Source organism: Dermacentor silvarum, chromosome 2, assembly GCF_013339745.2.
Source record: "Dermacentor silvarum isolate Dsil-2018 chromosome 2, BIME_Dsil_1.4, whole genome shotgun sequence".
NCBI lineage: Eukaryota > Metazoa > Arthropoda > Arachnida > Ixodida > Ixodidae > Dermacentor > Dermacentor silvarum.
In genome coordinates this window covers 120,287,901-120,308,888 of record NC_051155.1, presented here as the reverse complement: position 1 = coordinate 120,308,888, position 20,988 = coordinate 120,287,901, and the positions used below count along the sequence as shown (strand labels likewise).

The 20,988-nt window shown below is 44.7% G+C and overlaps 2 protein-coding genes across 2 annotated transcripts in view; one reads left to right on the top strand and one right to left on the bottom strand.

Annotated features, from left to right (window-relative positions):
- The window catches only part of LOC119441710 (glypican-6), a 184,780-nt gene that overhangs the window by 14,536 nt on the left and 149,256 nt on the right, over positions 1–20,988 (top strand). The window lies entirely within an intron of this gene.
- LOC119441711 (uncharacterized) lies at positions 109–10,108 on the bottom strand. The gene is made up of 6 exons (XM_037706306.2): positions 9,884–10,108; positions 7,321–7,451; positions 4,980–5,168; positions 2,535–2,619; positions 1,785–1,952; positions 109–1,253 (listed from the first exon to the last, which is right to left on the bottom strand). Exons 1-6 carry the CDS (start codon positions 10,019–10,021, stop codon positions 939–941), a joined length of 1,026 nt encoding a protein of 341 aa, XP_037562234.2. The 5' UTR covers positions 10,022–10,108; the 3' UTR covers positions 109–938.

The window sequence follows — 20,988 nt, the reverse complement described above, 5'->3', positions numbered from 1 at the left end:
GCTAGCCACTCAAGGTGGCTTCGGAACCCACGCTATTTCTTGAGTTTAGCATCTTTGGTTGACCCTAACGCAAAGACCCAAGGCTGCCTTGCGTCTTGTGCATGCTCAGTTGCGGCCTGCTATCTTCTTGGGGCCCCAAGGCGTTTGGGGCCCCTATTTTAAAACTGTCTAATATCACTAACAGCCAACTGCAATTTTGGTGCTTTTAAGTCCCTGTCGGCAAACCTCACTAGCAATGCAATGTTACAGGAATTCCGAATGTTGTCTAGATGTGCACCTACAATACTCACATGACCAGTATTCAACTGTATTTTAATCAATAGCATGAAGCTCTCAAAGAAACGGTATTAAACATGACTAACAACGCTGATAAGATCACAAGAACAGCATGTAAAGAAGACAACTGCAGCCTACACTTAGCGCAGTGACTAAGAAAACTAGAGATCACAAACACCATGAAACTTCAGTAGTTGATCTACTGACAGTTCTAACTTTCCACTGCAGTTGAAATATAAAGCTTCAGTCTAGCTACATGCACTTATAATAGGGCCATTTTATACTAAATGCCTCCGACATTGCATTCACCCATCCTCTCTAGAACGGCAGCAGAAAAAATTGTGCTCACGAACTTTACCAAGAACCACAGCTTAGCTTAACTGTGGAAGATGCCCTGCAATAATTTCACAAGCTTCTTGTGCTACTGTCTAAGATGCAATATACTAGAATTTGGAAAAATTTGAGATGGCTGAGCAAAATGTCCAATACTTCTAGCCTAAAATGACTCAATATGCTATCATGTCATTACATTGTGGATATTTAGAACACTCGAATTACTTTCCCAGACAAGTAAATTATTATTCCATTCTAATGCTGGCACTAGAATTATATTGCAAGTGAGCAGCTACCATTTTGTAGCTCTATACGAGATGCAGAAATGTTCAATTATGGCCAGAAATGCAAAACACAATCCAAAGAAACGTATTGATGCTTAACACTAATAAAAAGGACCATGCTATCTGAGCACTTGCCTCTCGCTCAACTCTCAATGCTGGGTACGTATCAAGGAGCTGTGCAAGAGATAGCGTGGCAGTTTCAATCAGGCTCCTCCGGCTCCGAAATGTCTTGATCATAGACTCCTGAATTTTCTCGAAGCTGCCGCCTGCCTTGCGCAGCTCCCGCTTCATGATGTCTATGTGGCAGTTCAGACTTCTCTCGTCCTCCCCCTCATCGAAGGCGGCATTCCAAAAGGCTGCCTGCAAAATATAAAATAAGTATTGTACACACACATGTGCACACATCGTCATACATAAGTAGCAACAGTAAACAGATAAGTTCAGAAGTGCATGTGAATACATATGTTTAAGGTTCAACATTAGTGTAATAAAAACAAAGCATATGTTCTGCAATGTGACATGCACTGTGAATCCTAGTTTTTGCACACTGAAGTAAACTTGAAAAATGTGTGAAACAAAAAAAGTCCTTGCGTTTTTAATCCAGATTAGAAAACGCCAAGTTTCGATGTGCTGCCAAACTTTTACATAAAGTGTAAGCAAATTGGGTAGCCTTGACAAATGTGCTGAATGGAGCTGTAAAACATTTGTGTAAAAAGCGACATATATTTCAGGCCAAAGTATTACTAAAGAGTGCAGAAAATAGAATAATAGCAATAATCCAGTTGGATTTATTGCCCAAAGTGCAACACAATATCGCACACTCACTTAAGGGCAAAAAGTGTAAAGTTATATGAGAGTTTGGAAAACAGGAGACTAGTATGAATGAGTTACCTTTCTGACGCATGGCTTGACAGCCTTGACGGCGCTGCCACCTCTCTCAGATTGGGCAGCTTTCCTCTTCTGGGCTTTCTGCCGATTCAGGTCTAGCTGCGCAATACCAGGCGGTAGTTTTTTCCGCATGTTTTTTGCCTTGAACTTTAGGGCTGTCTGCCATGTGAACTGAAACATTTCAAGCACTATCAGTGAGATGAATACTCGTCAGCTATATTTTACCACATGCAGGCTAACTGTACCACCAAAAAAAAAAAGATATGTAGGCCAGCAAAGATTGCACATGGTTCTTCAGCACAAAAGGGACACTAAAGAAAAATGAAATAACAAAGAAAGTTGCACGAAGACAGCACAGCACCAGCACATTGGACCTTCCACTGGAGAAATATGCCACAAATTTAGGACGAACAGTATATGCCATATCTGTGGCTATGGCCGCTCTATTGATATTCAATCAAAATCAAACGAAATGAGGCTACCGCTTTTATGCTTTCTTTGGCACAGACTCTGCACGCTTTTCTGCTTTAATGCCATTTTGGAACAGGATAGCACAGAGACCTGCTTTTTGCACTGCTGTTCCAGCTGCGTCATTAGCCTTTACTCAATATATAACCTTTCTCACAATGCATGCTGCTAGGGCATTACCAGTGTTCAGGTCATTGTCACTGTGTCATCTCCCAAGGTCTTAAGCCTACAGATGCATCTTTTAGCAGTGCATCATGGCCGCAGATAAAATGTTAAGGTACTTACATGGCCTTCCCCACATGCATCTTTCAGCTGTGGGTACTTGAGCACAAGCTCCCTTGCAGCGACTGCATATAGATGGCCTGGGTAGCTGAACATATTGGTAAAAAAGGGCATACACTGTCACAATAGCAATACAATGGGTGAGAAGAAAAGGAAAGTGGGTTCAAATGAAAGTGTACAAAAAAGATAATTCTGAAATAACCAATCAAACAATGAATGTATGTTAATGTGATTAGCACTAAAGAAATGTAGCAACACACCATATTGTCACCACCAAAATGCATCATTTATGAGGTGTCTATGCAGCCAGCATCCTTTTTGTGTACACCTAACAGCACCATTGCAATGTCTACATGTGGTGCATGTCAATGTATATTCAGGCGTGGTGTGTATATTCAGGTGTGCATTCAGGGTTATATTCAGCCCAGCACTAAAAGAAACTAAGGTTTTTTTTTTTTTTTGCCACTGAAGAGTGGAGACAAGTTGGCCTGACGATTGGTTTGAAATCCTCAACACAGGAGCACAATGCTTTACCGATTAGACCATGAACTACCCAGTGACCCTAGTTGGCGTGAATGAGGTTAGACAGACATATATAACAAAAACTGGCCGAAATTCACAAAAGAGTGCTAATCACAATAAAAACTTGGTGCAAGTGGGGCCTACCAAATGTGTGAAGTTGTCTTTTCATCTAATTTCATTTATCTTCACTTTTTTTTTCTTAGAAAGTAGAAATAATAAACTTCTACCGTCCTCTAAAGCAGGAGAGACACGGTACGATTTGGCGTTTGATCCGATGTGCGGCACCGCATGCTCCGGCATGCGGCATAGGACGATACGGGGCACATGGGACGGGCATCCGAACGAGTGAGCGGCGCCTAAGCTCCGCCCAGATCTTGCACCCCAGCTTGTACGTGCGGAAGACTTTGTATCCTTGTCGAGAAATACAAAACAAACAACTCTGCGCAATGCGGCTTCACTTTACACGAACACTGTCACTAAAATTACGTCTTTGCGAGCGACAAAACACTTCGCAGTGGTGTGTTCTCCACTGACGGCTCCACCAACAACCAGCGATAGGGCCGGTAGGCCTAGCTGGCTGCCACGGCCGACGGCTCTTGCGATCCAAACCGCGCTCATCGAAGTGCACTTATTTTTGCCAACACGATTAACACTGTACATGTAGGTTACCCATAATTAAATAGACTTGGATTACTCGATGCCGTCGATGCGAAGGGCAAGCGTGCAAACTAAGCGAGTAGCCTCGCTCAGACAGTCGGTGTGTGCCGTCTACCTGCGAAATGCTGTTGCATTGCGGCTCCCGGCCGATCTCGCAAGTAGCAGAGTGCTAGTACTAGGCGCTGCTTTGCAGAATTGGCACAGGTTCGAGATAATTTTACCGAACTGATAACTATTTCGCGTCTGAAACGAATTGTAGCAATGCTGTTGCAGCTGGCATGAAAAAGAAAGAAAAAAAGAGGCGACGAGAAACCGGCCCGCCAGCACCGCCTCTGAACGGAGCGACAGAGAACGTCACATGCCAGGCGCGCTGTCATTGGCTGTGGCCAAACGACGGTACGGTTGTCGGACTCGGACAGTGAAAATCTGTCCAGTTTGTCGCACGCCCCAGGCATCCGTTCCGGCGCTTCGGCACGGCAAAACGCCTCGGTTCCGGCCCATCGGACGCCAGATCGGACACCGAATCAGACCTTGTCTCCCGCTTAAATCTTCACGGCTTATTTTTCCCTACACTTCATATGTTTAGAGCAATACGACAAACAATACACCTAGGCAGCCTATACAAACATTCGTAGATGATTTGCTATGATGTTCCAACACACCATTTATCAAAGGTTACTCCTGAATTTTGAACAAACAGAACACAATATTAACTTCAGTGCTGGCAATTTGGCACTATGAAAATTGCTTGATCTAGAGATATGTAGTGCTGCGTCACAATCCTGCAATACAGTACACTGCAACAGATATGAGCTTATCAGTAATGTTTCCTTTGCAGGTAAAACTGCTGATAGGGCTCTCGTGTCAATGTTCGAATTAACAGCCCATGTACATACGAATGTTTCATTGAAGCACAATCTGCCTTTTAGGACAGCAGTGATCTCGTAATATGCATAATTGATTTATGAAAAGATAAGAATTCAAGTCTCTGTTTCCCTCTTCTGCGGGATGCTAGGTATTAACTATTTGGACGAACTTGTACAAAAAGCAACCTCTGCTACGCCATTTCCTAGCTTATTACGTCAGAAAGTAACACCTAACTATTACAAAACTATCCATGCCCATAAAACACTTGATAAACATGTTTAATGAGCAATTCGGAAAAAAATGGTCACACCGAAGTAATGCTTGCCTTTGGGACGATTTCAGTTAAACAATTTCCCCAAACCAATCTAATCAAGTGTACATTTTAAAAAAAATGCAACTTACAGTGTGTGGCTCGAGAGCGCGTACCAGAGCCAATCTACGACTCTTCTTCTGAGGTTGTTGGGAACCTCCCCAACTCTTGTGTCGGCCAATTGTGCCCTGATGTCAACTGGTGTTTCTGGAAACTTAAATTTCAAATTTCCAGAAAAGGGGGAGAAATCTACAATTTCTACCCCTGTGAATGACACATCCCTGAAAGTACAACGCAATACAATTAATTTCAAAGACAAGTTATTCAGGTCTCACCGGACAGGTGAGATTCAACAAGTTTTGTCTAAATTAGCTTAAATGCTGCTGAGCACAGCCTCTACTGTATAACTTTCCAAACGACAAGTACTACAGGAGCACCTTCCATATTAATGCGTAATCATGCAGAACTTCAGTGCTGGCAATTTGGCACTATGAAAATTGCTTGACCTAGAAATATGCAGTGCTGCATTACAGTCCTGCGATACAGTCCTGCGATACAGTCCTGCGATACAGTCCTGCGATACAGTCCTGCGATACAGTCCTGCGATACAGTCCTGCGATACAGTCCTGCGATACAGTCCTGCGATACAGTCCTGCGATACAGTCCTGCGATACAGTCCTGCGATACAGTACACTGCAACAGATATGAGCTATCAGTAATGTTTGCTTTGTAGGTAAAACTGTCAATAGGGCTCTCTTGGTGCAGTCCTCACATTCTTAACTGACAAAAAGGAATGGCAGAAGCAACATGGCAGGACAGCCACACGGAAACGCAACGGTACATAAGTGACGCTGAAAGGGTTTATGTTTCCCCTTTACACGCAGCACCCAACAAACAGGAAACTGCAGCAAGGCTGCCATAGTGCAAGGCTCCAAATTAATTTTGGATGCCTCCCCTTAACATGGACTTAAATCGAAGTACACAAGCGGTTCTGCATTTTGCCCCTCTCAATACGCAGCCGATAAAAGCTAGGGAGCAAACCCGCGACATCAGTTTTAGCAGCTAAAGGGAACAGCCACTATGCCACCACAGAAGGTGCGTCTCTTTAACATAATTTGGATTGTGGCACAAGATTTCTACCCTGTATCTTTTGATCACACCTACTGTTCCACCCTTGCAAGCTTAAGGACAGCAATGACCTATTCGTGCCTTTGAACAATAACACTCACACATAATTTTCCTTCACAGCCATTGTCCAAGTGCACTATCAACAAATTTAAAACAGTCACACTTTTCATTCTAGTACAAAACAACAATGTTAAGTGCTGTAAAAAAATGATAAAAGCTCTTTCATAGCAATAAGGCATCACCTACACAAGCATATGTGTAAGAAAACCAAATATCAGAGAAGCAAGTGGAATGAGGCTATTATCATGCGAGTCTATAATTGTAGGCGTGTGCAAATATAGTAATTTTTAGACTGAATGAAATAGTATCAGAATCTAATCAAATTAAATACTCTATTCGGACACTTCTTGAAAAGTAGGCATTCTTGCAATTTGTGTGAATGCAATTCCACTTCCTTTTTGAATAGTGAAAGAATTTGGGAGAAAAAGTAATCAGTGGATCAGCTCGCACTCTGTAACAATGCCGACTTGCAACTAAGTTTTGTTCATACACAGTGTATGCACACACAATATAACAAGATCGTTTACATAAGCACAAGCAACACGTGTCACCAACACAAGGCGCATGTGTCGCCACCTGTATCCTCTATACAACAAGCTATCAAGATATGCAACATGCATGTAACTTAAAAATGATGCACATGTGTCCATGCACTGCTGTGTTAGCAACTCTTCACCATTGTTTGCAGATGCCTATATACTGTCTAAATACAGGGATCTGATCATCAGGTTAAAAACTGAAGCAGCATACATCACACACAATGCTGCTGGCTGCATTAGCCAGCCTTCAATATCCTTACAGAAGGGACTGGTGCACCTTGATAGCTCATTGTAGAGAGGGTACATGTGGTGACATAAGCACTGACAAATGCACATGTAAAGGATCTTAATAAATATTAACCCGAGTTGCAAGTGGACATTTGTCCTGTGGCCTTTGTTTTTCTGGGTTGTCTGTTTCCACAGCTGTTATGAAATTCAGTTATACCAACTTTCCCTCATATTGTGGTATAGTGGCACATGGCATTTAGTAGATATGGCTTTTCATTCACAGAAAAAAACAGGATTCAGCCAGGACCTACCCTTTTATACATTGAAATGGAGTTGAGCAGAGGTACTGAAACGGTGTTGTAACATAGCTGTTCAAGCCAAACTCATGAACACAATGCGCACAATAGATTCCTATCAGATATCAGAAGCAGGGACAAGGAAAACTAATAATAAATCAAGGAGTTGGCCATCAACTTACGGGTCTGTCACACTTGCAGATGTGCCAGCCTCAGCAATTATCGTCACATCCATCACTCTTATAATGGAATTCTCTTCTAAGAGTGTATTTTCGTCTACATTGACATACGTGTCAAATGTCTTGTTGTGTACCTGAAAATGAAGAACACTGAAGCACATTTTCCCAAATGACGTTTGCTTTTTCTGCACACGTGTCCATTCTTTGCAGAACTCTTACCATTGCAGCATGGTGCCCTCTAAAGCATAGTACCTTTCTACAGAACAATTGAGAAAATATGCACGATCTCCCCAGTATTTTTTCCAGTGGAGATTAACAAACAAGGTAGTGGCTATTTTGGCAGCAGCTAGGCAAGTACCACCGAGCTGGTCCCTAGTGCCCTTAGGCTGAACAGAGGTGCTTTGCCTCCAGTGCGATTTGATTCTAGATCATTTAGCATGCAAAAGTAAAAATAATTACATTGGCAAATGGAGGCCTCAGGAGTGCACCTGAGATTATAATAAAACAGGCAGTGCAGAATCTCCAGGGCACCCGTGAGACAGCGGAGAGATCAAAGCTGGAACCAGAGGGCAGTGTGTGGGTTCAGGCGGCCGAGGACAAAGTGCATTGGGCTTTCACATACAAGATCAGCTGTCAACAATAAGCCAATCTCATACACGCCGGCTGGTGGGAGGCCTCAACAAGCCCCCAACCCGCAAACCAGGCCAGGTTACAGCTTTCATGCCCCATTGCCCCTTTGGTATCCTGGAGGCACTGCCAAAGTATACTAAATAGTAAAACACTGCTTGCATTTAGTAATTGTACAAATTCTCATTTCCTGCGAGGCCTCAGCTGTTATAATCCATGCACGCAAGCCCAAGTAGTTTTGCAAACTACACGCAAATTTCTTACAAGACATTTCTTCTACTGACAGTTGGTGCCATAGTGTTAGGCTGCAGCCAACAGCAGGCAATTGCTGCTAGAAATTTCGGACAGAAATTCTCACAGTTGTCATGAGAATAAACAAAGCCAATTGATTAGGTGGCATTCTAGCAAACCAGTGCTTGGCAGGTGGATGTGATGACACCCCATGCACCTTCCTCCCACTGTAAAGCACATAAATGTTTGCCTCAATTCTGTACCCATGCATGGTAGCCACATGGGATTTCCTGCTTTGCAGGTAAGATTTGAGGATTTGCCAAGATTCAACAGAGGTTTCCTGGCTTTACCATGACAAAGAAATTAAACCTAGCATAGTGGCACAAATTTCACAGCTGCAATTTGCCCTCCTACCTATTGAACTATTTAGAATGCATTGTTTTTATGTCAAGCATACAATATAGCCTACATGTAACATGCCATATGCACTCTTAAGGGGAGATGCTACTCGAAAAAAAAAGTGTTTTTATTAAATGTGCTAGAGATCTGAAAATGCTGGGATTCATAAGTTTTTGTGTAGCTGCTATATATTTTTAGTTCTCCTGCACAACGACAAAATATGATGATCTTTGTGTTCACTTTATTGTAAATAAAATTTTCACTAAAAGCATTGTGCTGTAGCTTATTTAGCTCATTGTAGACTTCAAAATGTCAATATCTATCCAAAAAGCATGTACATTTAGTGCAACTATGCAAAGAAAGATTAGTACTCTTCGACAATTTTTTTTAACAATCCCATGAGAATAACCTTGTGCACTTATTTTGTCCTATACTAACGAAACTGATATCTACCTGAAATTGCAATCTCAGCAGTAGTTGCAAAAATACAAGGTTATATTTCATGGGATTGCAAAAAAAAAACTGTTAAAAGTGTAATTTAAAATTGTTTTTGCATAGTTCCAGTAATTGTACATGCTGTTTGACTAGATATCGGCACTTTGCGGTCTACAACGCGCTAAATTAGCTACAGCACGATGTGCTTTTTGAGAAAATTTTATGCGCAAGAAAGTGGAAGCAAAGACGACATTCTGTAGGACATAACTAAATATATATAGCAGCTACACAAAAACTAATGACATATTTGAAATCTACCTAAGAAATATATGAATCACAGTATTTATAAATCTCTAGTACAAATAACAGAAAAAAGCTGTTTCGAGTAGCATCTCCCCTTCAGCTTATATATGTCAAACAATGCCACGTGTGCAAGCACATGCCCAGCACATGTCCTGTCAGCTTTTCTTCACGTGTATTTATGATGCTGTAGACACGGATCGATACCAACTCTACTAATTTGCCATCAACATATATGCACAGTGTACGTCTTGGTGCAGTCTTTAAGCAGAAGCCCATGAAGACGCACAAAGCCGGCTTGTGTGACGCACGCACAATTTTCTTCAACTGCTTTGGTAACACTATCTAATCCTTCCCGTGGTATTTCGATCAAACGCGTACGCGACTACGACGTCGCGTATGCGTAACGCCTTTTATCGCTCTATGACATGTCGGGTTGAGCAGTCACGCACGGCATGCGCTCTTGCGGACACGTGTGCGCGGTGCATTCAGATCACAACATAGCGTCGTTGTGCAGATCAAGAATATGAAAAAAGGTAACAAAATATCTTTCGAAGACGAAAATATACATTACCTGCACAACTGCACATTCCTCCACTGTTCGAAGCGACGAATGGGCCGCCATTGCCTCCCTCAAATGGACCAACGTGTCGCCCGTCAGCTTCAGAACAAAGCTGGACGGGCCGCGATTGACGAGGCAGGTGATGACCATGGTGTACGAAGGGGTAGCAGACCGGTGGACAGCAAAAAAACATTCGAGAAGAGCACACACGTGCAACACACGGGTTTAAATACACCATGTCCATGGGCACACAATTGAAGCGTCGCGCCGCAGATGTATACTCAACGCCTCCTATACTGCAGGAAGAAATGGAGTAGCCGCAAGCACTCCGTAAATTCAGTAGAAAATTTACATTTTTTTTGTAATGCTTTATCTCTAACGCCAGACTGCAGTTAAGAAATAAGCATTCATTTTTCAAATGCGGGGCTATTCCCGAGAATGGATGTGCTTTGCCGTTGGCTTTGCATCATTCCTTCCTCCATGCTTTGCATAGCTACACCTATTCTAGCCGCTGTAGCCTAGCTTCGCTTTCTTTCCTTGCTTTGGTCAACGTAGTTTGTTTTGGTCAACGAGGGAATGAGGTAGCCTTTGTGTGTTGCGTTCTCTACGAAAGGTACGAAAGATGGCAAATCGCGCGTCGCCCCATCCGATATTTTATCGCTGTAGGAAATGTCATTTCTTTTCGCCCAAGTATCTGCTTCTGCTAGCGCACATCCGCGATGCACACAGCTGGGAGTCCAACTTCCGTGTTGTTTGCGGTATTGAAGGTTGCCCCAAAACCTACACCGTAGTCGACTCGCTGAAGAAGCATGTGTACCGCGAGCACAGAAGTGTTATAGGCGGCAGCAGCAGCACTGTGCCACATGGTCGCACATTTTGCGGAGCGGAATCTGGTGAGCAGCCCACAAGTGATGGTGACGTGGATAACCCAGCTCCTGCAAGCACAGTGACAGACGACGCGACATCACATCAGACGCTGCGAACAGGCGCAGATGCAAGCCGTGTCGACACCCCTCAGGACAGTGACTCTTCGGCCAACCCAACCTCAAATGTACGAGCACCCAGTTCAGAGTTGTTTGCAAACATGCAAAAGAAAGTTTGCTTGTTTTTCTACAAGCTGTCCGAGGAGCACAAAGTACCTCATTCCGTGTGTGAACAAGTGTTCAGTGATTTAAAGGGTCTTTTTCAAGAAACTTTGGAAGAATTTTCCTTGGAGGTACGGAAGTGCGTCCCTAGTGCTGTGATCGGTGAAGAGCTTGATCAGCTCCTGAAGTGCGATTTTGTGCCCAAAATGTTTACATTTTCAAGGTCGAAATTCATGCGTGAAGCTTTTGCCAGGCAGTGTCTTCCATATACAGCTGCTCAAGAATGCAAATTTACCCCTCAAAGTGAAGAGACATTTCAATATGTGCCTATTTCCGGCATGCTGAAGAACTTGCTTGAGGTGCCAGACATTGCCAACCTGGTGTTTTTCTCGCAATCACCGCCACGAGCACAATGCCAGCCTGATGCTGTGGTCTTCAACGATTTTCGGGATGGTACTGTTTATCAAAAAGACCTAACATCCATTTTGGGTAATTCTGACAACAGTACCATATTTTTGCTCTTGTATGCTGATGAGGTGGAGATATGCAATCCATTGGGTGCGAAGCGCGGCAAGCACAAGCTTTTTCTTGTATATTGCACTATTCTAAACCTGCATCCCAGGTATCGGTCCCAGCTGTGTAGTATTCACCTTGTGCTGTGTGCACGTTATCGAGATGTAACAAAGCATGGCCTCAGTGAAGTTTTTTCTCCCCTTTTAAGGGATTTGCAATGCCTAAAAAATCAAGGCCTCAGTTTACAAACAACAGGAGGTGTTATTCAGGCAAAGGTAATTGTTCTTGCTTTTTGTGGGGACAACTTGTCTATGCATAACATCGGGGGGTTCAGCATTGCATTTTCAAAGGGTAGATTGTGTCGGTTTTGCATGGCACATGCTGAAAATGTGAAATCGATAACCGAGGAATCGATGTGTGTTCTGCGCCAGATGCACACTCACATGCAACATCTGGATGCTATTGCTGTCAACCATGACCTAAAGCGGGTCTATGGTGTAAATGAGCGATCACCATTGCTTGCATTAGATTACTTCTCTTTGTGTACGCAAATGCCACCTGATCTGATGCATGATATTTTTGAAGGAACAGTTAGCCATGTGCTACGAAATGTTCTCCGTGGTCTTGTGAGCGACTCTGTGCTCTCTACATCTGACTTAGATAAAGTGAGCACATTTACATATGGCTACAATGACAGGAAAAACAAGCCAGAGCCGTTAATGCACTCGTTTTTAGGTTCAAAAGGAAGCTTTAAAGGCTCGGCAGCCCAGAAATGGTGCCTTCTAAGACTATTGCCTTTCATGTTCTCGTCGCAAATTCCAGAAGGCAATGAACACTGGGAGGTGTACTTAAAATTCAGGGAAATAGTTGACATGCTGCTAGCAGAAGAGGTCCCCATTTCATGGCTTCCCTATCTTCAACTAAAAATAAAGACGTTCCTTGAACATTTTAAGGCATGCTATCCGGATTCTGCTGTAACACCCAAGATGCACTACATGGTGCATTATCCTAGAATAATAGAACAGCTCGGGCCACTGACACAGTTCTGGTGCATGAGATTTGAGGCAAAACATCAGTATTTTAAAGCACTTGCCTCTCGCACAATGAACTTTAAAAATATCTGCAAAACACTTGCGCACAGGCACCAGCTTCTTCAAGGATTTCAGCTGCACAGCTTAAGGCTTGGTCACAGTGTGTCCACTATTGGTGCAAAAGAAGTAAAAGATGATGAGGTGCCAGCTATTGTCAGGGAAAAGCTTGGGGATCGGAGTGTTTGGAAAGTGAAGTCGGTTACCACGGACCACCGCACGTACAGAGAACGGGATGTTCTCATTATGAAGAAAGGAGAGCAACCCTCATTTGGCGAAGTCGAGTTGATTTTTACAATGGACGAAACAGTGTTGCTCTTAATGGCACCCCTTGAAGTGAAGTGCTTTAACCGGCATCGATATTCATATCAAGTGAGGAAATCGGGAGAGCTCTATGTTATCCACCCAGGAGAGGAAATGTCACCACAGCGGTTGGACCTGTATTTTGGTGCAGAAATAATGCCCAGATGTGAAATGTGCATTTAGCATGTAGTTACGGTAGCGCATCTTCTTTCTAGGGTTTTACGTGCCAAAACCAGTTCTGATTATGAGGCACGCCCTAGTGGAGGGCTCCGGAATAATTTTGACCACCTGGGGTTCTTTAGTGTGCACTACAATGCAAGCACATGGGCGCTTTTCCATTATCAAACCATTGGCCAACTACACTATGAGGCAGGTCAGAAAAAAAGAAACATTTTGTGGACCATATGTGGTGTGGAAATTAGTTTAAACTCAGTTTTTTTATGCGTTTATGAAAAATGTTTGTTTTATATACAGATTATTTTCAAGCATAGGCCACACAACAAAGGTGGAAACGTTTTCACTCTGAAATGCCTTGCTCGACCTAAATTTGTGGCCCTCCAAAACCGCAAAAGAAAGCCAAAGTATTGCACACATTAAGCGCCTAAATAAACTTATCCTGTATGAAGAGTTTGTCAAAGCACGTGTTTACACCTTTAAAAAACAATCGTGTCTGCTGCTGTTTCGTCACTGCATATCGATGGCATCCAGCATTGCATTTTAAGTGACTTCACTTTGCATCAGCTCTCTCGACTTCGAGTTTCCAACATAAAACTCTTCCCCTTTCCTCAAAGCATCTGCAAGCAACATTCTTTCTCTGCCTGCTCCCATTCCGCAGACAACAGATCGCATCACAACGTATCGCAGGACCCACCTACTTTTTGTTTTTCACAATGGTGGTATTTCACAATGGTGTCCAGTATTGAATAACTTATCAAAGTTGTATGCCATAATCGGTGATGTTGCAGTCAGTGTGTCTTGTGAGAGGCATTTATGCATGTGCCTTTGATTCTTTGGCAGGAAGCGGGACTCCTTCGAGAGTAAGGCAGCACTAGCTTTCATTTAAAATGAGCTGTTTTTATGCTGTGGATTAGTTTGGTACTTTGCAGACAGCCATCACCATGTGGTTAAAAAAACCCTACTTCTTGCAATGCCCAAACAAGGTTACGAACTTTTCAAAACTCAGCATGCGTTTGTGATCTTTAAGCACCCTTCGCTGCATATTGGAGACCCTACTCTGCTCGACGCTTCTTTTGAGCCTGTCTACTCAGCATTAAGCACAAGCCCTCGCACCTGCACTCAGTATAATATTGACACGTCAATTCAGTGCATTTTCGTGTGTTGTGCGGTTCCCGTTCGCTTGCGCTTTATTTTGCGCGAGACGCAGACAACGAAGAAGACGTGCTGCTCGATCAGAGCTGTTCTGCTGTGTTGCCGGCTGTTGCTTGCCCTGTTATTGCGGTGACAAATTGGTGGAGGTGCTAGCTACCATCCTATGCACTAATTTGACCTCCCGACGCTTCGAGTCCCTACCACCATTCCCACGATTCCAGATGAAAACCGGACACTTCGCCACAGCCGCCGCTTGCAAGGACTACCTCCTGAATACAGCCCAATGAGCCAAGTAAGGATGTCCACCACAGGGGCAAGTGCAAGTCAGACTCAAGAAAGCGACATAGTCCAATCCACCTCTAGTCCGAGTGTCGTCTACGCAGCGCGCATTCCGAAGTCATTTCATGGCGACGTGTTCGAGGACGTGGAGGATTGGCTTGAACACTTCGACCGAGTCGCTGCAGTCAATGAATGGAATGACTCTCAGAAACTAGGCTACGTGTACTTTGCCCTGGAAGACTACGCTCGCACGTGGTTTGAGAATCATGAGGGCTCCATCACTAGCTGGCAAGAATTCCGACGACAGCTTCGCGAGACATACAGCAGCACCGAAAGGAAAGAAAAGGCCGAACAGGCTCTGCAGAGTCGGTTTCAGAAACCAAATAAAAGCGTGGCCATGTTTGTCGAGGACATGTCGCGCTTGTTCCGATGCGCAGATCCAGGTATGGCCGAGACAAAGTTCGTCTCTTAATGTGAGGGGTGAAAGAACAACTTTTCGCTGGACTCATGCGTAACCCTCCAGCTACCGTCGCTGAGTTCGTAAGTGAAGCAACGACAATGGAACGAGCGCTACAGCAACGCTCCCAACAGTACGACCACCAAAGCACCGTCGCTGCAGTGTCATGTTTCACCTGCGGACATGATTTAGCAGCACTCCGAGAGCTTGTGCGAACCGTTGTGCGCGAAGAGCCTGAGGAAGTTAGCAAAACTTCTTGTTACTGCGCTTGGTGACATCATTCGTGCCGAAATGAGGACCATGACCCAACCATTGGCGCCAACGCGAGCAGAAGCCCCAGTGCTGACATGCCGAAGCCATTCGGAGCCCTCAACCATCTACGGGACGACGTTTGCCTTGCCCTGTTTCAGCTCTGCCACGTCAATTTCCAGCTACAAATGTAAACCCGTATGAGGACGTAGGCCCGTGAGATATCATGCGTAAATCAAACGTGTGGCGCACCTCGGATAATCGGCCACTTTGCTACCACTGCGGCGAAGTGGACCATCTGTATCATCAGTGCCCTTATCGGAGGATGGGCCTTCAGGGATTTCACCCTAACGCTCGTCGACCGAGTAATGGTATCATTTTCACGTAACGCAAGCTCGCACGAATGCAATTTGCACAAGGTAGCGTTGCGTGTCTCTGATGATTCTGTTACCGTACCACCTCGTTCCAGTGTACTGGTTACCGTACTGAGCCACGTGGACCGAACTGCCCTTGGTGTTGTTGAAACCAATGTGTCCATCCTCTTCTCTCGTCAAGTATGCGTCGCCCGCGGCCTCCTCGAACTGACCAAACGGCCTGCTGAAATCCTAATTACGAACTTTAGTCGCGAATACCAGCACTTCACGAGGCACTCTGCTGTCGCTTACTTCGAAGAAATCGACGACGCGAGAACCAGCCTATCACTTGCAGAACTTTCGTCCGTCCCACACGACGACAAGCAGTCTACAATTCAACTCGATGTGAATTCCGAACTATCGGCTGAATAGCAAGACAGTCCTCGCTCTCTTTTGCTTTCCTTTAGCGACTGCTTCGCCACGACGTCAAGAATCAAGCGACGCCCGTTGCGAAGCACAGAATTATAACCGAACCCGCCGAAAGACCCATCCAACAGCATGCCTACCGTGTGTCTCGAAGAGAACAAGACGCCATTCGAGAACAAGTCAAACAAATGTTTGCTGACGACATCATTCAGCCATCTACAAGCCCATGGGCGTCACCAGTGGTGCTAGTTAAAGAGAAAGACGGCACACTGTGTTTTTGCGTTGATTATCGCAAACTGAACAACGTCACAAAGAAAGACGTCTATCCGCTTCCTCGCATCGATGACTCGCTGGACCGACTTCGACACTCCAGATATTTTTCATCCATGGATCTGTGTAGTGGTTATTGGCAAATCGAGGTCGATGACCGTGACCGGGAAAAAACCGCGTTTATTACTCCTGACGGACTCTTTGAATTCAAGGTTCTTCCTTTTGGCCTGTGCTCAGCTCCTGCGACTTTTCAACGAATGATGGACACTGTTTTGTCCGGTCTTAAGTGGCAAACGTGTCTTTTTTATTTGGACGACGTCGTCGTTTTTTCGGAGACTTTCGAGCAGCATCTCCAGCGTCTTCGTGCAGTGCTTGATGCGCTCCGAACTGCTGGCCTGTCACTCAAGCCCGAAAAATGCCACTTCGGTTACGAGGAGCTGAAATTCCTTGTTCATGTCATCAGCTGCAATGGAATTTGCCCGGATCCTGAAAAAACGCAAGCTGTTGCTGCCTTCCCAACTCCTACGAACAAACGCGAGGTTCGCCATTTTTTAGGACTTTGCACGTATTACCGTCGCTTCGTACCCAACTTTTCGAAAATAGCTGAGCCATTGCATTTTCTCACAAGGGACAATGTCGCTTTCGTTTGGAACCCCGAGCAACATTGCGCTTTTTGTGATCTACAACGACTTCAGACTCCTCCAATCTTAGGTCACTTCGACGAAGACGCCGACACTGAAGTACACACAGACGCAAGCAATGTCGGTCTCGGCGCCGTCCTTGTGCAGCGGCAAGAGGGTATTGAACGAGTGATCGCCTACGCTAGTCATACCTTGTCATCGGCTGAATCGAACTACTCCACTACAGAAAAAGAATGTCTAGCTGTCGTGTGGGCGCTATCCAAGTTCCGACCATATTTGTACGGCAGACCTTTCAAAGTAGTCAGTGACCACCCTTCGTTGTGTTCACTTGCCGGTCTCAAAGACCCCTCAGGCCGCCTTGCTCGATGGAGTCTTCGCCTACAGGAGTTCGACGTTACAGTTGTCTACAAGTCGGGACGCAAGCACACAGATGCCGACTGTCTTTCTCGCGCTCCTGTAGAAACGACTCCGCCTGAACTTACTGACGAAGACAGTTTCCTCTGTGCCGTCACAGCGTCTGACTTGGCTCAGCAACAGCGTGATGACCTGGAGCTTCGCCCGCTCATCGACTACCTTGAGGGCCAACTTATGCAGCCACCACTGGCATTCCGCCGCATAATTTCGTCGTTTTTTCTCCGCAACAACGTCTTGTACAAGCAAAGCTTTGACTCCAGCTCTCAAACTGATCTTCTGGTGGTGCACATCTGCGATGCGAGAAGAGATCCTGCATGCTTGTCACGACGAACCATCTTCTGGCCATTTGGGTTTGTTTCACGCGCACTCTCGCACATATCCGCCACAAGTACTACTGGCCTAAACTGTCCCGTATCGTCAAGCACTACGTGAAGACTTGCCGAGACTGCCAGCGGCGCTAGACACCACCCATAAAACCAGCTGGCTTGTTACAACCTGTCGAACCACCTCGGGCTCCCTTTCAACAAGTCGGAATGGACTTGCTTGGGCCATTTCCTAAATCTTCGATTGGCAACCGATGGATAATAGTTGCGACAGACTATCTCACTCGTTACTGTGAAACAAGACCACTTCAACGAGCTACTGCTAATGACGTCGCCAACTTCTTCATTCATGCTATAGTCCTCCGCCATGGTGCACCAGCAGTGGTTATTACCGACAGAGGGACCGCTTTCACAGCCCAACTCCTGGAAGAAGTGATGACCCTCAGCGGCACTGTTCATCGTCGGGCGACCGCTTATCATCCACAGACAAACGGCCTAGCCGAACGGCTCAACAAGACCATCGCTGACATGCTTTCAATGTATGTCGACGTGGATCACAAGAACTGGGACAGCGTTCTTCCTTTCGTAACCTTCGCTTATAATACCGCCGTTCAAGAAACCACCGGATTTACTCCTTTCCGCTTGCTTCACGGCCGCGAGGTTACCACAATGTTAGACGTAATGCTTCTGCCCGACGCCTCCGCATCTACTACAGTAAATGCTGCCCAATATGCTCAGTGTGCCGAGGAAGCTCGTCAGCTAGCTCGCCTGCGCATTTGCGCTCAGCAACACTACGATGCTCACAGGTACAATCTCCGTCACAGAGAAGTTACCTACCACCCGGGAGACAAAGTATGGATCTGGAGTCCCGTTCGCCAACGTGGGAGGTCGGAGAAACTTCTCCGTCGTTATTTCAGGCCTTACCGGGTTCTTCAACGCCTCAATGACGTCAACTACAAGGTTGTTCCAGAGAGCACCACGCGAAGCTCCCGCCGTACACCACAACCAGACATCGTCCACGTGGCTAGGATGAAGCCATACTACACACGCTGATCGCCTACCGTCCCTACTTCGAAAGCATCGAGCCGATGCTTTTGAAGGGGGGGAATAATGACACGTCAATTCAGTGCATTTTCATGTGTTGTGCGGTTCCCGTTCGCTTGCGCTTTATTTTGCGCGAGACGAAGACAACGAAGAAGACGTGCTGCTCAATCGGAGCTGTTCTGCTGTGTTGCCGGCTGTGTGTACCGACTCCCTCCCTCATTACTGCGGGCACTTCATGTATATATCAATTTTATATATTCCCATTACTTGTGCTACGAAGGCATGACACTTCTTCGTAAAAGGGCGAGCATCGCAACGTTAGAATGCCAACGACAGACTGCATGCATGAAATTTTGTTTCCCACGGTATGATGATTGTATCAGCATAAATATGTGTACCTAAAGCCACCTCGCCACCGCTGTAAAAGAATCAACCATGACGTGCATACAGCCATTCACTGCTAGATGTGACGCACTTAAAGTTAATTTTTCCCTCATTTCATAGAATTATGAAATAACCTGCCCTACCATATTATGAATGATCTCACTTGATGCTTTTGTTACAAATAATAAATCCTCGAAGAAAAGCCCCTTTTGTAAATCTGTTGTTAGTCACTGCTTTCTTTTTGATAATGAGTCCCATCTATTGATTGATATTAGAGCTCCGCACTCTTTTGATATGATTATTTATGTATGCTGTGTACCTTTTTATGTTTCGGAACACCATGCCTGTTTGTGCATATTGTTAGAACGTTCCACTCTTGTCAGAGCCTGAGAAAGGCTCACAGTGTTATGAAATAAATAAAAAACATGTCTTCAAGCTCATGTGTGGAAGACCTTTCTTCTGTAGGTTATAAATAGGGCTCCGTGCTTACGGAGTTTATTTTTCTTGAAATTCGGAGGGTGTTTTTCAGAGTTTATTTTCTGGCGCAAATTCGGAGTTTATTTCTCATAAATCCCCAATTCTCCGAAATTTGGGGTTAAGTTTTCCATTATTCTCAATACTCCAAAATCTTAGATCAAATGATATCTGAACACGGAAGCATCAGAACGCACAAAGCGTATTTTTGTTGTCTGGAAGGTTTAAACACACAAACACATATACACACAAGCACAAATACTTGAATACAAAACACCTACGTTTGTGCGTATTACAACCTTAAAGCGTGTTGTAATAGACGCAATCATACTTTACGAAGTTGCTGTCACTGATGGAAGCACGCTCCTTTCGATTGATGATTCTCAGCTTTGAAAATGCCCTTTCAACGTTCGTGCTAGAAGACTCAGCACGCAGTGAGAAAGCACTGGCCACTGGACAGTGTGAAGTCGCCAATGCGACCGGGGTTCAACAATGTTACTGATTAATTAGCTCTAATAGTTCGTAAAATCACTCATGAGTTGACTCATGTCATCACTTTCAAGAAACACTAACTCAAAAATCTGCGCATAGGTTTCGATCGCGCAGGGTACTTCATGCTTCACATTTAGATTCACAATTTGAACGCTATACCAAAACGATTCAATGGTGTATTGGAGCGCATGGAAAAGGTTCCTCTCCCCAACTGTCTATCTCCACTTTTCAGCCACAGCAGCGTAGTATCCATGAAGATCTGTGACAGTCGTTGAGCAGTCATACGTCTCTCGCTCCGTGCGCGACAAGCCTTTTGTTAAATGTGCGATGGGTGTAGTCTACAAGATACTGTTGACATGAGGTAAAGTTTATATCGGCCAAACCGGCCGATGTATCAATGACTGCTTAGAACATGCCCTTTCGATATAGAAGGGAACAGCGTCATATTGGCCGGTAAAATAGGAGTTTATCGGATAAATCCGAATTGTCAAAAATTTTACCGGTGAGTGTTTATCGGAGATTTTCGGATTTATCCAAAAACACGGAGCCCTAGTTATAAAGCAATGCCTTTCTTTCCATGTCAAGCTGTGGCCATAAGCACATAAAGTTTTCGACATCACCGATCTTGTCACATAAGGCATAGATTGAAGGAGCAGAGCCTCCAGTCCTAAATAGCCAAGCCTGGGTGCAAGCAAAGTTAGTTCTAATGTGATACAACAGGTTAGCTTCCTCACGAGTAAGTCCTTGGACCACATAGAGTTGATGCAGAGCTTTGAGGAGTGCCAGAAAATAGGTTCCTCTTTGCTAACAAGATTGTGTAGTTCAGACTCTGAAATGCAGTCAATGTGCAGATAATGCATATGCCACAGGGAATGGTCTACCTGAACTGAAAAAAATATTTTTGTTTGTTTGGCTCTGAAGCCGAAAAGAAAGGTTTGGGTTCAGTTCTAGCTCCCACAAAAAAAAAAAAAAAGTTCAATTTTAGATTTTATG

Excerpts from the sequence above, each read along its gene's own strand:
- LOC119441711 (XM_037706306.2), bottom strand. The coding sequence starts at position 10,021 with ATGGTCATCACCTGCCTCGTCAATCGCGGCCCGTCCAGCTTTGTTCTG. Across the intron at positions 1,953-2,534 it reads ATGCATGTGGGGAAGGCCAT|TTCACATGGCAGACAGCCCT; the intron begins GTAAGTACCTTA and ends GAAATGTTTCAG. Across the intron at positions 1,254-1,784 it reads TCAAGCCATGCGTCAGAAAG|GCAGCCTTTTGGAATGCCGC; the intron begins GTAACTCATTCA and ends TATATTTTGCAG.